Source organism: Passer montanus, unplaced genomic scaffold (assembly GCF_014805655.1).
Source record: "Passer montanus isolate IOZ18808 unplaced genomic scaffold, ASM1480565v1 scaffold55, whole genome shotgun sequence".
Taxonomy (NCBI): domain Eukaryota; kingdom Metazoa; phylum Chordata; class Aves; order Passeriformes; family Passeridae; genus Passer; species Passer montanus.
The window spans coordinates 44260-61996 of record NW_024370485.1 but is presented as its reverse complement, the minus strand read 5'-3'; the positions used below and the strand labels follow the sequence as shown (position 1 = coordinate 61996).

Sequence of the window (17737 nt, the reverse complement as noted above, 5' to 3'; positions counted from 1 at the left end):
CATACGGCGCGGCACGTCCCGGCTCGGTTCGGCCCGTGGCAGCGGATCCGCGGCGCGGAAGGGGGACAAGGACCGAGCGCAGTGCTGGGGACACTGTAGGCTAGCTACAGGCCGCGTCGGCCGGTGCTCGCCCTGACCTCCGGAGTTAGCGCGGAGCAGTGTCAGGGCGGCGCGGCGAGCTGCCGGTCATGCCTTAAACTTATGAGTAAGGAAAATAACGACCCGGGGTGACGCCCGGGTCCTCACTCGCAATGTGAGAGGAATTTTTGCGCGGGTACAGGTCGCCCCTGGGTGCCCCGCTTACTTCGCGGGATGCCCGGGTGCCGTGATCTGCCCGACCCTCCGTGGCGCTGGTGCCAAGAACAGAGCGGCCGCCGCCGGGCTCCCCCCCGCGCTCGGGCCCGGCAGGCGGGACAGCGCGCACGGAAATCCCGGCCGGTCTGAGGAGCAGGAGTGCCTTCACTGCGCTTTGCTCTTTTTGCGCTGAAGTGCCCTAAGGGTCTTCACGAGGCTTAGAAAAAACACACCAACCCTGCCTAATAAACACTTCACGTGTCTGCAGGAAGCAATTCCTTTTCTGCTCTTCTGAGGGAGCAATTGTACTGTTTAAAATCCAGCCACGAGTGAAAGGGATTCTGAGCCTTGTGCGGCTCGGGCAGCGGTGGGCTGCGCGGGGCCTGCCCTGCCGTGACCGCGGCTCTGGGTCTCCCTCGAAACGCCTTTTGCAGCTCGTCCCGGCCACAGCTGGTGCGGAACGCGGCTTTGCTCCGCCCGCAGCTCTGCCGCGAGGTGCACCCGTGAGCCCTTTGCCTCTCCCCGCTGCTGCCCTTCCACGTCCTGAGCCGCAGTAACCCCGGCGCTTTGTGCGTGCTGCAGCGCCCTTCGTGTTGCTGTGCAGCTGGCGGCCCAGGCGCGTTCCCCGAGATCCAAGGGGAAGCTCCTGGGCTTCAGCAGTGCGAGAGCTGCCAGGGAGGGATAAATGCAGAGGAGACCTGTGCAGCAGATGTGGCTGCTCACAGCCACACAGGCTCAGGCTCCCGCAGCACTGATTTCCTCTCAGGAAGCCTTTGTGGGCCTAAAGTCGTTCCAGCGGTGATGCCAGATCTCTGCTTGGCTGTGCACTGGCGCTTGATCCAGCTCCAGGGTGGCACAGGACTGCAGTGCTGCAAATGAAGGAGCACAAACCACAGCCCTTTTTGTGCTGCCGTTCTGCAGCTGTTGAGGTACTTGATCAAACTGAGGCGATGGGATGTGTCATAGTTGTTCTGCTGTTGCAAAACCAACAGGCAATGTTTGTTTGAGCAAATTCATTTAAGAGCAGCCCAAGTGGTTCCAGACTAGAGGGCCACTTCTCCAATATCCCATTTCCAGCCTGCAGGGAGTCCTTTGGAGGTGGCTTCCAGACACCCCACCAACCTTAGTGCTGTTTGTGCAGCCACCATTCCTTCAGGCAGCACCTCCACTCTCTGCTTCCTCTGCATCCTCCTGTTTGTTTTGCTTCCATCAGCCCAGTTCTTGCAACTGAAGAGTGCATGTGTAGCTGCCACCCACCCTCTCTTCCACCTGTGATCCCTTTTGTCCAGGCAGAGAATTCCAGGCCTGCTCAGACATTCCTACAGTGAAGCTCCCTTCCCTCTGCAGGCTTCCCCCTTCCCATGTTAAGTCTCTGTGGGAGGCTGATTAGGGGGCATGAGTCATGCTGTTGTGGGAAAGGAAGGGTTTAAACGTCAAGATCTTCCTCTGTCTTCCTCTTTCTGACTGTTTTTCCCTTCCTGTTAGACACAAGCTGTAGCTCAGCTTTCACAGGTTCTTCATGGTTTCTTTGAGCTGTGGATGAGAAGTTCAAATATTTGTTCCAGGAAGGGCCTGGGCCCCTGCTTCCCTCCTTGTGGCTGGGAGAGGGGTAAATGTGTTGTCAGCAGCAAAGAGATCTCCCTGCGTGTAGGGGTCTCTACAAAGGGCTCCTTGTCCCAGTGTGCTGGAAAACTTTCAGGCCTGCCCTTGTTTTCCAGAGGCAGATTCCCTAAGTGTGTCTCCTCCATCTGCTGGGATCCCCCCAACATGGAAGTCAGACCAGAGGAGACCATCTCACACCAATTCCCTGTTAAAATATTAGGAAATTATGCAAAGGACATCAGGACATCATATTAGCCTTGGAATGGTATGGGGTACAGCATCTGATGTAAATATTGTCTCACCCTCAAACATCAAGGACTGGAAAGAGAAATTGTGTTGGATCATGGGCTGGATGTTGTCCTTTGCAGCAGGAGATGTGAGATTCAGGTAGTAGGGGAATTTCATGCACAGAGACACTGCACAGTAGCAATCAGTGGATCTTTTTGTTGCTAGTGGAGGAAGTACTGTAGCGAGAGATTAAAAATCCTCTGATTTTAGCAGTTTGTTCTCTCTTTCAGGACTGCTGAACCCTAGGCCTTTTAGCCTTCTGAAGACTTTTAAATCAGTCTTTGGAATATAAGGCCTTGTAAGATGGGTACTTTAGCCCAACAAAAATGATGTTAAGGAGAGAAAAATCAAAGGAGAGGACACACCTGAGGAGATGCAGAAGTGATGAGCTTCAGAGACAAAACTGATGCGCAGCATGGGATCCAGACAGACTCAGGGAAATACCAAAAAAAATAGGCTAAAAATTTTCTGAACAGGTAACAAAGAGAGCATGGAAGCTTGCCATATGTGTGGTATTATACCTGTATCATCACATGGCATTTGGCTCAGGGTCCTGCTGAAACTTCTGCTTGCCTGCACTGGACAACTTCCCTTTCATTTACCTTCTACGGCCTGGAAAAATTAAATATTATTGCACTGCTCATCTGAGTCTACAACATTTAAAAAGGCATGAAAAACTGACTATGGTAGTTCTTTCTTTTTGTGGAAATTGTAGGAAATATGGTACATATGTAATTTTACTTCACTTGTTCTATTTCATAATAGATATTTCCAATAAAGGTCTTTTTACAGTCAGTTTCTCAGAATACTCTGGTTTTCTAAAAGCCAATTTTCTTGCACACACCTGGGTCCCAGCTCATGTCAGTGACCTGCAATATGCTTAGGGAATACTAAATTCCTGAGAGAAGCAGAGCAATTTGCTTGCAGAGAGCTGCACAGAAATTTGCCTTTCTTTCTGGGGGCCCATTGAGAAAATCCCAGAGAGTTTTTGTAGCCAAGGAAACGGATGGATTAGAAAGAAAAACTGAAGAAAAGGACTTGGCAGGTGTTGAGTTATGAGTGGGTCTTGGGTCTTCACAGAGATAGGAGTAGTTGTTGGTTGTTGTACAGTTGTTTATTATATGAATACATCAGTATTGAAGGTGAAGAGTTTAGAGTATTAAAGTTTGTGCTAAAAGCTTTCTGGTATAGTCTTGATGTTCTGAGTAGAAGCAGTAGAAGTAGTAGTAGTTAGTAGAAGCAATTAGCACCTTTTTTGTACCCCAATATAGGGGAAATTTATTCATAAATAATCGAATCAGCTAAAACATGATTCTAAAACATTCTTTCTACACTTATCTAGGCTTAATTCTAATGTGTGAAAGTAGTGTTAGTTTTTACACAAAATCTACACATAGTTCTGTCTGTTCACACAAATAGTTCTATCTGTTCTATTTAGAAATATAAGCAATGTTCTGCTATGTTTTTGTTATGTCTGGAGCTAAGTTGATTTTGTGAAAGGTAACAATACTGAACTTTAAGCTAGGCTTTAGGGTTTTTTACTAGCTAATACAGTTTCTTAAGGCACTGAAGATATATTTCTATTTACTTAAAACTAAAACTTACACTCCTACTTGATGTCTGTGTAGTTTAATATATTTTAGTTTCTCTAAAGGTTCCAGTTCAATCCCTGTATTCCTTTCTCTCTCTGAGGGACTCAGAGAGGCTTCTATTCCATGCATCCTAACAGGTGGCATACAGCAGAATTTGAAGTCTTTTTTTATTCGGTAATTCTCAGGTTGCTTACAGAATATTGTGTCACACCAAATCACATAAACATGCATTTGCCTCCTTGCATCCCCAGTATGCCATGGAGTACAACTTTTAGAGTTCTTTGGTCCAGAGCTGTGGCACTTGTGTAGCTGAAGGACGTTGGGACAGGTAAATTGCACAGATGTGGGAAAGCAGAGGAGTGCTAACAGGCAGGTGGCTTTTGTGAAGAGACAATTGGAATAGCTTCAATTTTTAATACAGGTTTGTTAATGATGATTTATCCTATGTGTCCCAAGTGGGGGATGTCTAACTTATTAGCTCTGAAAAGTAGATAATTCATGGGAGAAAGAAAAGCAGAGTATTACATAACAGCTGTTCCATCTTCTTCTGGCTAAGTAAGTAATTAATAGCCCAGCTCTCAAGTCATTCTCCTTTGATCCCAGACAACACCTTTCACAATAATTTCTTCCCCACATTTCATTATGGGCCACAGAAGTGATACTTTTTTCCAGTGCATTACATCTTTCTTGTCCACATGCTCTACATGCCTTCTGTTCATCCTCCACTCAGCTTTAACTGGTGGGTCCTGAAGAAGCAGCAAACAATAAATTTGGCAGCACTGCAGCAGGAACTGTGTTTCACTTTCAGTTCTTATGTGAACGTCAGCTTCCTGAAAATCAAATGAAAACAGTTTTCAAAGCTTTGTACTATTACGCTGATGTATTGTTATGTTGCCTCCCCGCTCTCATTCTGTGCAGCTGCTCCACAGGAACTAAGCACTCACGAACTTCACTTGTCAAAGCTGCTGGTACTGTTTGAGTGGGACATGCAGGGGTCCCAGGGTCACTTTAAAAGTTCTTTTATTCACTAAGTCCTGACTCCTGGATTGTGCCAGTGTCCAGCACTGTGGTAGCAGGTGGTGTCCTGACCGGAGAGCGATTGGCATCTGACTCCATGATGCAGAAGGCTTGAAAGACTCTTTATTATCTAGTGTAGTATTAAGAAATCTACAGTTCTTATAGGAACAGTAGTGGACCTAAGACCTGATTGGTCTTAAGGTGAAAACCTCTAACTCTGTTGGTGCACTATGAATAGAGTTCTCTGAAGGTACAAATCTATAAACAACATGGACAGAAAGAGAGATAATAATTGTTTTCATTCTTCCTCTCTCAGTTTCCCAGGCCTGAAGCCTGGGAGAATTCTCTTTGAGTGAACTGAGAATCTCCACACAGCACTTCTCTCTATTTCCTCACAGAGAGACCTGCAAGGGGTTTGGTAAGACCAAGCTCTTGGAAAAGCCCAGCAAGCTGCAAAAGGAGGAAGCTCCTCTTTGGAAGTTTCATATATCTGTGATATATATGTCATATCTTCCACAAAAAAAAAAGCCCACTAGAGACTTGTCCATTTGGATAGCAGGTGTCAGGGCTCTGCACATCAACAGCCTCTGCATGCTTTCCTCTGCCTTCCCAGGGGTTTGGCTGCTTGTGTTCAAGGTCAGCTCAGATTTAGCACGACCATTTGACCTTGTATTCAACTCCTGCAATAACAGGCAGTTGGCAGAAAGGTGGTGTGAGGAGGATTTATGAGAAGCCTCATCTTCACCCCAGGCTGGCCACCAGTTGACCCAGGAGCTGAGTGCTGGCTGGGTGCTTGACTGAGCTGTGGTGTTGGGGTGCCTATGCCCAGTCTTGCTGGTCCTGACCCACAGACCAACTTCACAGCTTGGTCTTGACCTGGCTGGTCACTGTGAGCTTGCCCTGGTTGTGGCTGTCACTGGTCACCACCACTGGCTCTTTGCTCCTTGCTTGGGTCCAGTAGGGCTGTGCCTTGTTGGTAGGGGCGTGACCCTGCTTGTCCTGCTGTACTTCCCTTACAAGATTACCTGTACTTAAGAATATTTTGGGAGTATATGGGCTGCAAGGACCTGGCCAGAAGTGGAAAACAACCTCATGCACAAGGGAGACCTCTCATGTTTTAAATAACAAGCTGCACAGAGAATTGAACCATTGCCCTGGTTCCTGGGCTGTATCTTTACTCACTTGAACAATCTGGTCGTAAACCATTGAGTTTTGGTGATAATGTTGCCTGAACAGCTTCATTAAGTCTTGCATCACCACCTACAGAAAAATCATAGCACAAAGCAGCCTGTTACCATGTGATAAGGCAAAAATAACACTGGGAATTTTTGTTTCTCATATTGGATCAATCAGTAATGGGGAAGTCACTCATTTCAGGCTTTGGAGGAAGGTCCCATAAAAGCAACACAGGGTTGGAAAATGCTTTCTGCACTCATATAGGTGCTTCATCCAGCTGGACAATTCAGATATGCAGTGTATGGCTGTGTATCATGGGACACAGAATAATTTAATTTTGGAAGGCTCCCACAGGGATCCTCAAGTCCAGCTCCCTGCTTCTCCGTGGAACAGCTGAACTCTTAGAGAGAAAGGCCTGTTTATCCAGTGCTCCTCTCATCCCTCGGGTTGCTAGAGCTTGGCCCCAAACCTCTCAGCTCAGAAGTTATCCTCAGTGTCACTGCTTAACAGCTGAACTCTTAGAGAGAAAGGCCTGTTTATCCAGTGCTCCTTTCACCCCTGGGGTTGCTAGAGTTTGGCCCCAGACCTCTCAGCTCAGAAGTTACCCCAGTGTCACTGCTGACAGATTTTGAGCAGTGTCCTAAGCAGAAACAAACTTCTAAATGCAATGGCAGGTGCCAATGGCCCTTTTACAGGCCATAAAGGGCCCTTTTACAGAAACATAAAAAAAACATAAAATACCTTGGTCAAAGGTATTTTTACCTTATTTGAAGGTGGAATGTAAAGAACTTTAAGTATGTCCTCTGTTCTCTGTTGTATATCTTTTTCACAGGCATCAAACACCTTCTGCAGTGCAAAAACAACAACTGATTACAGCATCAATCACAGTGAAACCACAGGTGTATTGTGCAAAGCTAAGAAAACATCTGCATTAGAGTGAATTACAGGGCTGCTAATTGATTGAAATATGTCTTCAATGACTGTGAAACAAACTGTTTCATCAAGCTGCTTGCATATTGAGCCCATTCTTCAGCATCTGTGGGGCCTTGTCATCACAGTCAATGCTAATAATGGCCTCATCTCAGTCTTGTTCTTCAAGGTAATACCACTTTGGTATTTTCCTTTAGATGTCTCCAGCATCACAGCAGTGAGTCAGACATCAAAATGAGGTCTCCCAGCTATCAGTTCAAGCACTAACATAAGGAAAGTGGATTGTTTTCCCACTTGTGCTTAACACGTGTGAGAGATGGGACTAGTATTTGAGTGTGCCCTTCTGCAAGGCAGGAGGAAGAAGGTCACTGTCAGTTTGATCTCTACAGCCTTCCACAGGCCCTGCTGGGCTGGAAAATCAGAGACCCAAACTTAGGCCCCACAGAAATACAAATACTCAAAGGCTGCTACATGGCGACACCATAATTGATGTGATAAGAATCAGATGAAGAAAATGGCCTTGAACAAACCCTAATGGTGCAACTGCCTTCTTCATAGGTCCAGCGGTGGGGCATGGAGCTCCTGACTTTCTCCCATTCCTGCAGCCTCAGCATCTCGTATCTCTCCAGCACAGCAGACAAACGTGAAGGGTCATTGATGTCCTCAGAGTGCTGGTGCATGGCCATCACTTTAGCCAACAGCTCTTGGATTCTAGGTCAAGGAGGATATTAAAAAACATATCTAAGTCAAGGTGAAATAATGAGCAAATGTAAATATTTTACGTATGAAACTGTTTAATGAATGCCATGTTTTCTACAATGCACTTCTCATTTATATTCTATAGGTGGCAAGCAGCTATTTTGTGGAAAACAGTGCTTTGTCAGCTCAGTTTTGCATGATCATAGTAGAATCTGATCAGAGGGGCATCTTGATCATGTCATTGCAGACTGGTTTCTTTTACTCTTTATTTAGCTGGTTACCCTGAGAATGTCTTCTTCCCTTTGCAGAACAACCCAAACCATCTTCCAGAAGTCAGTTACAAAGAGATGCTGGCAGGTTGAAAGTCTGGAGAGAAGGTGTCTGGGATGTCTGGTCAGAAATAGAGTCCCCAGGGACTGGGGGAAGCAAGAAGTATGTGGCTTTTCAGTGTAGAAACACACACTATGTCTGAAATATGAGTAAATGCCTTACCTTTCCTCTAGCTTTTTGGTCTTCTCTTTCAGCATCTCATTTTCCTCTTTCTCCTTATGCAGTATTTGGATTACCCTCTCAGGAAGTGCTCTGAAACAGATTTGGGAGATCTCTTTATTTGTACTTGGACACTGGCACAACATGGAAATGCCCCTATTGAATAATGTGAGTTCATGGACAAAAGCTCTGAGGTGGGAAAGGGCAAGAGCATCCAGGAAAACTCCGGAGAGCTGAACACCTCCCCTAAAAGCTCCCACCCAGAATTTATGCTCAAATCAAGTGGGAAGCTATTTACATCAGAAGAAATAGAGGTGTGGTTGTGAGGATCATAATGATTTTCCCCTCTTACACTGATTATTAATGAAAAGAATCACATTACCTGTTGTGACTATCCAGAAGGTGAAGTAGAGTGTGAACAGTGTCAGACAAAGCTCTGTTCTCATTGTCCATCCATCCATAAAGGAAAGAAAGAAACAATAAACCACATTGCAATCAGTGGGCAAGTATGCAATAAAGTCTTAAAAAATGCACAAGCTAAACTTCCTCCCTCCAATTTCTGATCAACCCATAGTGAAAAGAAATTTAGAGACCAAAACTTGTCAAGGCTGTTCTTTGCCAGGTACGTGGTTGGTCATTCTCTGAGTCAATACCAACAGTGCAAATAAAATACCCGAAGTGTAAGATCTGCATGTTACATGGTGCAAAGCCAGCAGCTTCTGTGAATTGGCTCTGGGTTCCCAGTATAGTCTGGGCAAAATTTGTTGCTAATGCAGAGCCCTCCCAGTGTCTGGCTCATTTTCTGTCCCACCCACCCTAGTGAGCACCAGCTATGGATCATTGTCAGAGGCCACACTTAACAGTGTCATTTTTGGTCACTGGACTCTCACATTATTTTGTTGTCCATCTTTTGCATAATTTCAAGTATTTCCTTTGTGTTCTTGTTGTCCATCTCGTTCATAATTTCGAACATTTCCTTTGTTTTTTTGTTGTCCATCTCTTTTACCATTTCAAACATTTCCTTTGTTTTATTATTGTCCATCTCTTTTACCATTTCGAGCACTTCCTTCATTTTTTTATTGTCCATCTCTTTTATCATTTCAAACATTTCCTTTGTTTTTTTGTTGTCCATCTCTTTCATAATTTCAAACATTTCCTTCATGTTAGAAGTCTGGTCTCCATAGGGTGATGACTGTGGTGAGGTGTCAGATATATAGCTGAGGAAAAAAGAAAAGGGAATTCTTATAATGAAGCAGGGTAAGAGCACATCCTTGAAAAAAGTACTTTATAATTGCTGCTCCTGTGAGCAGAGGCTTCATGGCTACATCCACACCAGGAAAAGGATCAGAGACAGGACAAAGGGCACACAGGTGCAGATTTGGAACAAGTGAGTTAGCACTGTCCCAGATAATGCCTGATACAGCTCAGAGGACTCCACAGGCTATCTATCTTAGCCACCCTAAAACTCAAGCTATTGTTTCATGTCCTTACTTGCTGTACTGTTGTAACTTTTTCTACTTTCAGACTTTTCTGCTGCAGCTAGCTCTTAAGTTTTCTGTTCTTCCTGTTTCTAAGGCCTGCTTCTAAAGCTTTCTAGAAATCTTCTTACTTTTGCTATTTCCCACCCCAGGGTATGCCAAAACCAGGAGGGTTTGACTAATCATTAGGTCTGGATAAAGTGGGCAAGATACAAGGACAGCTCCTGGAAAACAAACTCAACCCAGACTTGCAGAGAGGAGGGGAACAGCAAATGCAGGTGACTGTTCTGCTAGAACCAGCTTTGCAATGTACATTTATTTTTAACAGAGGAGTACAAAGTTCTGTGTTCTCAAGGTAATTTTTTATTTGTACAACTGCTGTGTCCTGTTTCCTCACAAGGATCCCAAATATCAACTATTATTAGAGAAACAGTCCCAGATTAAGGTGCTCCTGCAGCGTGGATCCAGGTGGAATACAGAACAATCTCATCCCCACAACCAGATGTCAGAGCAAGCCTCAGCATGAGGCTTTACCTTTGGTTTATGCTAATAGGAGGCTGCACAGCTGCTGCAAGGGACTCTGCTGCATTACTCCTTCCCACTGAAGCACATTTTGGTTTTGTTTACTTGGATTGATACCTTTTCAGTTAAATCACTTCACTTTCAGTCTTTCACTGAAGACACTATCTTTTTCTTTAAGCTAAACAATCCAGTAAAAAATTTATATTTTACTCCACCTTTCCTTGCAAAATTGATGAGCTCTGAGTCAGAGCCATGAAATCCCAGATCTTGTCACAATCTTTATACTGATATTTCTAGTTCCTCTTCCTCTTGCACCAATTTAATGGGATCTGCCTCCCACTTTGGAGTTGAACTTGAGCAGAATTTGGGGACAGTTACCATCTCTGTGATGGCTAGAAAAGTTAGGAAGTGGAAAACAGAGCTCTTACTGAATATTTCACAGTCAGAAAATGTTTGCAATTCAGCACTCATGCAACCCTCCAAGAAACTTTGTAGAAATATTCAGACCTAGGAAGATTCAATAAGCTTACCCAGAGATATCCCCTTGTGTAACATACCTGCTGCCTTCTGCAGTTGTCTTTCTGGGATCAGTATCCTCACATTGTCTTTCCAATACCTCTCTTCCTCTGTTGCCAGAAACACTGTATGTATGCCATGACTCTGTTTCTCTGGAGTCAGAAATGCTGGATGTACGCCACACTTTTGTGCTGGAGCCAGAACCACTGGGTGTACCCAACACATCTCCTTTGCTGGAGCCAGAAATATCAGGTGTATCCGACACTTCTGCTTTTCTCTGACCAAAAACATTGGCCACAACCCACATTTTTCTTTTGCTGGAGCCAGAAACCTTTCGTCTGTTCATGCGGCAGCAAAAAAAGTTTGTTGAAACGTGTGGGCAGCACTGAGGACCGTTGATGCTGCTGGGAGTGCACAAAGCTACTGATAAGACAGTTCCCTAACAAAGGCACTTTGCTGCTACAAAAAGCAGAAGAAAGCCCTGCGTTTTTACAGGAAAACGTAGAATTTACAGGATGTCTAGGGTCACATCTCTCTCCAGCCAATAAAATCAGGGGACACTGCCCTTCCTTCTGCAATATCAGTCCTTTCAGTTTCAGTCCAGTCCTGTTTACGCCTCTCTCTCCCAGAGCTGTGTGCCTGCCCTGCAGTGGCCATGGCCAGCCAGTCAGTCTTCGTCGTCGCTATAGATTTTGGCACGTCCTACAGCGGGTACTGTTTTTCTCTTGCTTCAGGTACGGACCAAATCCGCCAGGTTTACTGGGGAGCAGAGCATGGTGTAAAGACCCCAAAGATGCCTACGAGCATCTTGTTCAACGAGAAGAAGGAGTTCAAATATTTTGGTTATGATGCTGTGATGAAGTACAAGAGCCTGCCCTCCAGCCAAGCTGACAGCTGGTACTTCTTCCAGAACTTCAAGATGCAGCTGTACAACACGGTAGGTGGAAGTTACTACTAAGGGGGGTCGGGGCTATTCATTTATTTGAGGGGTGAGGGTTAGAGAATCCAGTAAAAGGGCTGAGTAAGTCTGGTTGGTGAGAATGAATGAAGTCAGAGAGTATTTTGATGAACAAAATAAAAAAAATTTTTTTTTTTTAATTGCCAAAAGCTTCCCAGGCCCTTCCTTTATTATGTTTTTTTGTCTAAAGACAATAAACTGTGACTGCATACATGGGTGAAGGCAAATACCTGTTCCTAATATAAGCTGCCCTGGTCCTGAGATTGACAGAGAAACTGGTCTCCCTCTGGGACTCTACCTTAGTCCTCAACAAGAAACAGGGATCAAGTGAAATTTCCTGTAATTCAAAGGAGATGGGCAGTCTTGGGATTACCTAAATTCTCATCCCATGTAATAAAGCTCCCCCTAGCTTGTCTCTCCCTCCCTTGAAATGTTATGCTGAAGCTAACGTAAGGGTGTCCAGCTGTCTTTGAGGCCTGCAGTGGCTTTATCAAATTTCTCTCTGAAGGCTCTGTGCTGGTTTGGAATAGTTCACAGCTTTATCTGTGTTTACTTGTTCAGCCAAACACCAGACTACCTTAGGGCCTTCCTGTCTGTGCTCCAGCGTCCCACAGGGCCTCTCAAGCATAGAATAAGCTATGCTTGAGAGCACAAGGCCAGTCCCAGGAAAAGCCTCAGGTCCTCTCTTTGGTGGATGGAGGCCTCTTTGAAGATTTTCCTCCTCAGGACAGCTGGGGATGATGTGGTCTGTCACAATGTCACCTCTGGAGCGGTTGGTTCACTTTCAGCAGGGGCTGGAGAGAGGTTTTAGTTTAGAACTATTTCTCTGCATCTGAGGAGCAAGTGGTGAAAAAAAATTTCATTACAGTATCACTCCCCACTGGCTCTTCAGGAATCTATAGGATCTGCAGGGTCTTTACAAAATTTGGCCGAGGAGAAACAGCTGAATTATCAACCACATTGACATTTTGCCTTCTGAATCACAGGTGTGGTGGGTAAGCAGTTTGGTAGCTGACCTGTGCCACTTAGACTCTGCCACAGTAGTGAAGCCAGTGCTGGGAGTTTGGTTTGGAGACAGGGGTGTCTGGGTGCCTTATGTAGTGCAGTGCTTGGTGTGAAGGGGACAGGTCTCATACCGACACTGCACCGTGTGACCCTGGGCCTTTTTTTTGGTAGAATGTCACAGCTGGCATGAAGCTGAAAGCCACCAATGGAAAGTTCCTTCCTGCCTTGACAGTCTTTTCCGAAAGCCTGCGCTACATGAAGGAACATGCTTTGAACACCATCAAGGAGGCCTCTTTCCACACTGTCTACGACCAGGAGGAGATCACCTGGGTCGTTACTGTCCCGGCCATATGGAGCGCTGCTGCCAAGCAGTTCATGCGTCTGGCAGCAAAAGAGGTAAAAGCAGGGGTTACCCCATTTCCTCAAATGACCTTTGGAGGCTTCTTTGCCCAACTGAGCCTCAGGAACTCCTCAATATGTAAACAACTTGTATTCCAAATTTCAGTCCACTGGGCAGAGAAGTCTTTCACATTGAGGGTGGTGAGGGAGAGGATGTCCCCAAATGGCAGTACAACAGCTCTGCCCTCTCTCCCCACCACTGGGGAGAAATGAGCCCCACAGAGATCAGCAGTGCAAGAACCACCACCCCTGCTTGAGCTGCTAGGGTGAGAACAGTCTCCCTAGCAGGAGGTGTTCATGCAACAGTAATCTCACTCCCTTTCCTTGACCAGATTCCTCTCTTTTGTGATTTTAGGCAGGAATTATCTCTGACATGCTCTCTAGGAACCTGATCATTGCCTTGGAGCCAGAAGCTGCATCGCTGTGGTGCAAGCAGCTTCCACATGAAGGGTTTATGGCAGACGGCAGTGACAAGAAGAAGTTTGAAGACTCCCCTGGGATCCAGTATGTTGTCGTTGACTGTGGAGGTAAAATTGTCCCTGTTTAACAGGTACCATCTTTGCTGGGCGTGGTGCATGGCTGTTTCACAACAGGTGAAGGTTCCAGAGCTTGGACTCCACTGCTGTGCTTGTCATGGTTTTTTTCTAATGTTATTTCTCACCTAATGAGATCCTGCGAGCAGGCAGAGAAATAGGAGGAAAGAACAGGGCTGTGTCTCACATTGCAGTGCTCTTCAGGCCAGAGAGTAACAACACGAGGCCCTGCCCCACACCAGATCAGCCAGCACGGTGTCCCAGCGTCAGCCACCGGCACGTGCCACGTGCTCTTGTGTAGCCTGAGCTCGCAGCCTCCTCTCCAGAAGCAACTGTATTTAGTGCCCAGTGAAGTGACCAAAGAGAAGAGCTAGCAGGCACTGGAGAGTAAGTCATTAAGAATATTTGATGAAGCACTTCTCAGTAATATTGCCAGATTCCTGAGGTTTTTTGGTGTGAATTTTCTGCCAAGAGCAGTCTGGTGATTGCAAACAAATACCAAAGAGGCATCAGGAGGACAAGAAGTTCCTGAGAGTCTTTTCACCACTGCTCAGGAGTCAACCTCCTATGTGAGGAGGCCAGGCTCAGTCTGTGGTCAGACAGGAGATTGGCTTGTTCAGTGAGCAAGCTGGAGCATCCAGCTCGTATCAGAAATAACTGTAGGAGCCTCGTGAGAACAGGCTTGTAAACAAAAGTGCAGAAATTATTGAAATCTAGAGAAGTACAGGCAATAACAGAAGAGTGAGGATGAGGAAAGAAAGCAGCAGAAAAGCACATCTGTGAATCGGGAATTCAGAAGGTAAGATTAAATTCTTTGGAAAGTCGTGTACTTTAAAGCAAACAGCACAATTAATTTGAGTCTCTGTCCCTGTGTGTGTGTTTACACATGTAGGTGGCACCATAGACATCACAGTACATGAGATCCAAGAAAACCATTACATAAAGGAGCTACATAAGGCAACTGGAGGTGGATGGGGAGGCAACAGAGTGGATGAAAACTTCATCAATTTCCTCAAGGAAATATTCAGTGATGACTTATGGGATGAATATGTGAAGAAGCACCCTACTGAATTTCAAAATATGATGTACAACTTCAGCCTACAGAAATGCTCTGCTAGCAGGGAGGCAGTCTACATACGTTGCTACTACAACCTGACCAGACTGGCAGAGTCCAAGAAGGACATCTCCAAGTTCTTTGAAAAAGCAGCAGGAGCTGTGTGGTGCGATGGGACAATCATGATTACATATGAGAAAATGAAGAGCTTGTTTGACTACAGTATCAACAATATAATTTTTGCTTTGAGGAAAATTCTTTGCAAACCTGAGATGGACAAAGTCCAGTATATTTTACTTGTGGGAGGCTTTGCATCCAGCATCATCCTGCGAGATGCAGTCAGGCAGGCCTTTAGCAGCAAGTATGACATCCTTTGTCCCATGGAGGCCCAGGCAGCCATTGCAAAAGGGGCTGTTTTATTTGGAGTTAATCCACACATCATTACCTCAAGAATCAGCTGTAGGACATATGGCTTAAGAATATGTGAGAAATTTGATGATGCTATCCATGACGCCCGCAAACGGAGGGTCTCAAAAGCTGGTGACTATGTTTATTGCACGGATCTCTTCCAGAAACTGGTGGAAATTGGGGAGTCAGTGAACATACATGAAGCTGCCTGCTATGATTTCTTTCCAATAGAACCAGATCAAACAAAGGTAAACTTTGCTTTCTATTGTACAAAAAAGCAGAATGCTCAGTATGTGGATGAGGAAGGGATGGAACTGCTTGGCTCCTGTTTAGTGCCATCACCAGCCACGTGGCTGGGGACAAATCGAATGCTGAAGGTGGAGATTCAATTTGGGCTTACTGAATTTAAAGCCACATGTACTGATGTTACTTCCCAAGCAAGTCGGACAGTTATAATGGATTTTTTATCTTATAATTACTCATCATATTGAACAGGTCTTAGATGCCTTTTCCAACCATTATAATTCTAACAATTCTATGACTTCTAAAGGATAAAGGAGACAATTGGACTAATAAGTCCATCATTCAACTTTCTGTTTACACAGGAAGACTACTAGTCTGATTCTCTGGTTCCTTCCATTCCTCACCAACACCTCATTTTCTCTTGTATCTGACAGCAGGTTTTCCTGCTGCTTTATCTCATGCCCTTTTAGCTTGCATCTCTGAATACAATAGTCCACCCACCAATACAATCATCTGTGACCTACCTGTGTTTGGATGGAAAGCCTCTGGACTGGTGTCTAATTTCCACATAAAGCAGCCCATAGCTGTTTATTTTAGCCTGATGTTGTCTTGCAGCTATGTCTTCTCTTTCTCTGACATCAGGTCACTTTATCTGGAGTCCAGGTTTAATTCTGCTGGGGGTGATATTCAGTGGATTTCTATTTTCTTCAGAACATGATTTATATAAACTCTATGTAATTAAAGCTCCAGTATCCTAGACAAGGGAGTTGAGTGACCCAGTCTAGGGGCTTGTGTCTAAAACCTGTGGGAGTGCTGTTTCCATTAAATGATTGGGTGTTTCAATCTCATCAGTTGGGCAGATATAAATGCCAGATTGTAACATTACAGATATGAACAGTGTATATGCTGCTGCCTGATGCCTCTGTCCAGCCCTGGTACTCTGCATCTCTGATTTGGGCACGATATTTTCTAGATCTCTAAAAGCTGATCTCTTTCCTCCTGCCTGCAGCACCTGTGCAAAAGTTGAGCACTGTGAAGGCTTCATGAGCCTAAATTTGTCCACAAAAAGGATGCAGTCCTGCAGTGTGCTGGGTCTGGCTGAGGTGGAGTTAACTTTCTTCATAGCAACCCTTATGTTGGTGTATGGTTTGGCTCCAGAATGATGCTGATAGCACACTGATGGTTCAGGGTGGGCTGGGGTTTGTGGAGTTGGCTTTCTTTCCCTTTACTAAGGATGTCAAGTTTCTCTGCTGAACACCAGCCTCCCCCAATGCAAACTCTTGGTTAGGTGGATACAGTGCAAGAAAACTCAACACTGTCATCCTTATTAGTTAATGATCATGTTAGAGTCACTGCTGGCCGTGTACTGAATGTTGTTAATCATGAGAGCAGCATTCAGGACTAACCTGCATAAAAGTGAAATGATTTTGAAATTTTAAATGTTAAATTTAAAATGTTTGTGCATGCAATAAAAATATTCACAACAAACACCAGTGTGCATTTCTACCAGTTCGGGTGGTACCACTCTGAACACTCCATAAGGGCTGTTCTGGGGGCTAAGTCCCAAGAAAATGAGTAATCCTGCTTTTTTCTTACTCTTTGCATTTGGTATTTTCACCAGTGGAAAGCCCAACATGGCTCCACCGAGCTCACCAAGGCCCTGGAATGGGAAGAGAAGTATGGTCTGGGAAAGTGGCAGTGGGGAAACCTTTCCCACCCATGTGCCAGGTGGGCTTTGGGATTCAGACACCGGCAGTCATGACTGCAGCTCCTAGTTTTGCTTGTTCTGATGAGCTGGTTATGTTGATAACCTCAGACACTGAGCATGAGCAGATGCAGGTGTTTGTCCTTTCTGTGAAAGCAGCACTGAGTGTCAGGGTCTTGGGCTAAGCATCCCTGAAACCTGGCAATATGGGGGGCTCCACCCTCAGCCTGACACTACCACGGGTATTGGGAAAATAAGAGTTACAGCTGCTGAGCCCCTGGCAGCCATCCTCTGAAACAGGTGTGTCTGCTGAGCTGGGGATGAACCCTGCTGGACAACAAAGAGGGTATTTGTGATAAAAATCACAGAGCCACAGATCCCCAAGTTTCAAGGATAAGAAAAGACACTGAGGTTTGTAGTGCCTGTAACCAGGACATCAGTGAGCTCTAGAGGTGTGATGGCTGCTGGATCCTGGGTGAGTAGAAGGTGCCACCCATTTCTGTGGCCTGATCTTGCCAGCTGCCTTCTGCCTAAAGCACATGATTTCTTGGAAACCGAGAGAAAGCAACCCCTACTCTGCCGTACTGACACCACTTCCTGGCAGCAAAGTGGGAGGCACATCCTCTTCTCCCCCAGCTGGGGACAGAGAGAGGAACAGCTTTGTCACAGCCCAGACACCATGGCTGTGCTTTCTGCCTCTGATTTCCCAGTGCCATCTGGTTCACCTTCCTTGCTTGATGTCAGAGGAAATTAAAGATTCACAAAAAGTTCACAGTAACTACAAATTAGCCTTGAAACTATGACATTAAAAAATTTGTTACACAAGCAT

General features: G+C 45.4%; 2 protein-coding genes and 1 non-coding gene across 4 annotated transcripts; 2 read left to right on the top strand and 1 right to left on the bottom strand.

The window, feature by feature from the left end:
* The first annotated feature begins 188 nt into the window (after positions 1-188).
* On the top strand, positions 189-337 carry LOC120510130. The gene has a single exon (XR_005629423.1). It is a non-coding gene; the product is annotated as a U12 minor spliceosomal RNA (small nuclear RNA).
* Positions 338-3929: 3592 nt separating this feature from the next.
* On the bottom strand, positions 3930-11100 carry LOC120510000. Its single transcript, XM_039725343.1, has 8 exons — positions 10645-11100; positions 8978-9304; positions 8470-8523; positions 8091-8180; positions 7430-7610; positions 6732-6815; positions 5976-6053; positions 3930-4606 (listed from the first exon to the last, which is right to left on the bottom strand). The coding sequence occupies exons 1-8, from the start codon at positions 10947-10949 to the stop codon at positions 4355-4357; spliced, it is 1371 nt and encodes a 456-aa protein (XP_039581277.1). The 5' UTR covers positions 10950-11100; the 3' UTR covers positions 3930-4354.
* Positions 7551-17103, top strand: LOC120509999 (heat shock 70 kDa protein 12A-like). 2 transcript variants are annotated; one of them, XM_039725342.1, is made up of 5 exons: positions 7551-7650; positions 11338-11540; positions 12738-12962; positions 13321-13492; positions 14391-17103. In XM_039725342.1, exons 2-5 carry the CDS (start codon positions 11397-11399, stop codon positions 15449-15451), a joined length of 1602 nt encoding a protein of 533 aa, XP_039581276.1. In that variant the 5' UTR covers positions 7551-7650; positions 11338-11396; the 3' UTR covers positions 15452-17103. The 2 variants fall into 2 exon arrangements, with proteins under 2 accessions (XP_039581276.1, XP_039581275.1); XM_039725341.1 differs by lacking the exon at positions 7551-7650 and having other exon boundaries at positions 11229-11540.
* The last annotated feature ends 634 nt before the right edge of the window (positions 17104-17737 follow it).

Bases quoted from the DNA above. Each gene is read 5' to 3' on its own strand.
- LOC120510000 (XM_039725343.1), bottom strand. From the start codon at position 10,949: ATGAACAGACGAAAGGTTTCTGGCTCCAGCAAAAGAAAAATGTGGGTT. The intron at 8,181-8,469 runs GTAATGTGATTC...AATCTGTTTCAG, and splicing joins CTTCTGGATAGTCACAACAG to AGCACTTCCTGAGAGGGTAA. The intron at 6,816-7,429 runs GTTTGTTCAAGG...TTTGCACTGCAG, and splicing joins AAGGCAGTTGCACCATTAGG to AAGGTGTTTGATGCCTGTGA.
- LOC120509999 (XM_039725341.1), top strand. From the start codon at position 11,259: ATGGCCAGCCAGTCAGTCTTCGTCGTCGCTATAGATTTTGGCACGTCC. The intron at 11,541-12,737 runs GTAGGTGGAAGT...TTTTTTTGGTAG, and splicing joins AGATGCAGCTGTACAACACG to AATGTCACAGCTGGCATGAA. The intron at 12,963-13,320 runs GTAAAAGCAGGG...TTGTGATTTTAG, and splicing joins TGCGTCTGGCAGCAAAAGAG to GCAGGAATTATCTCTGACAT.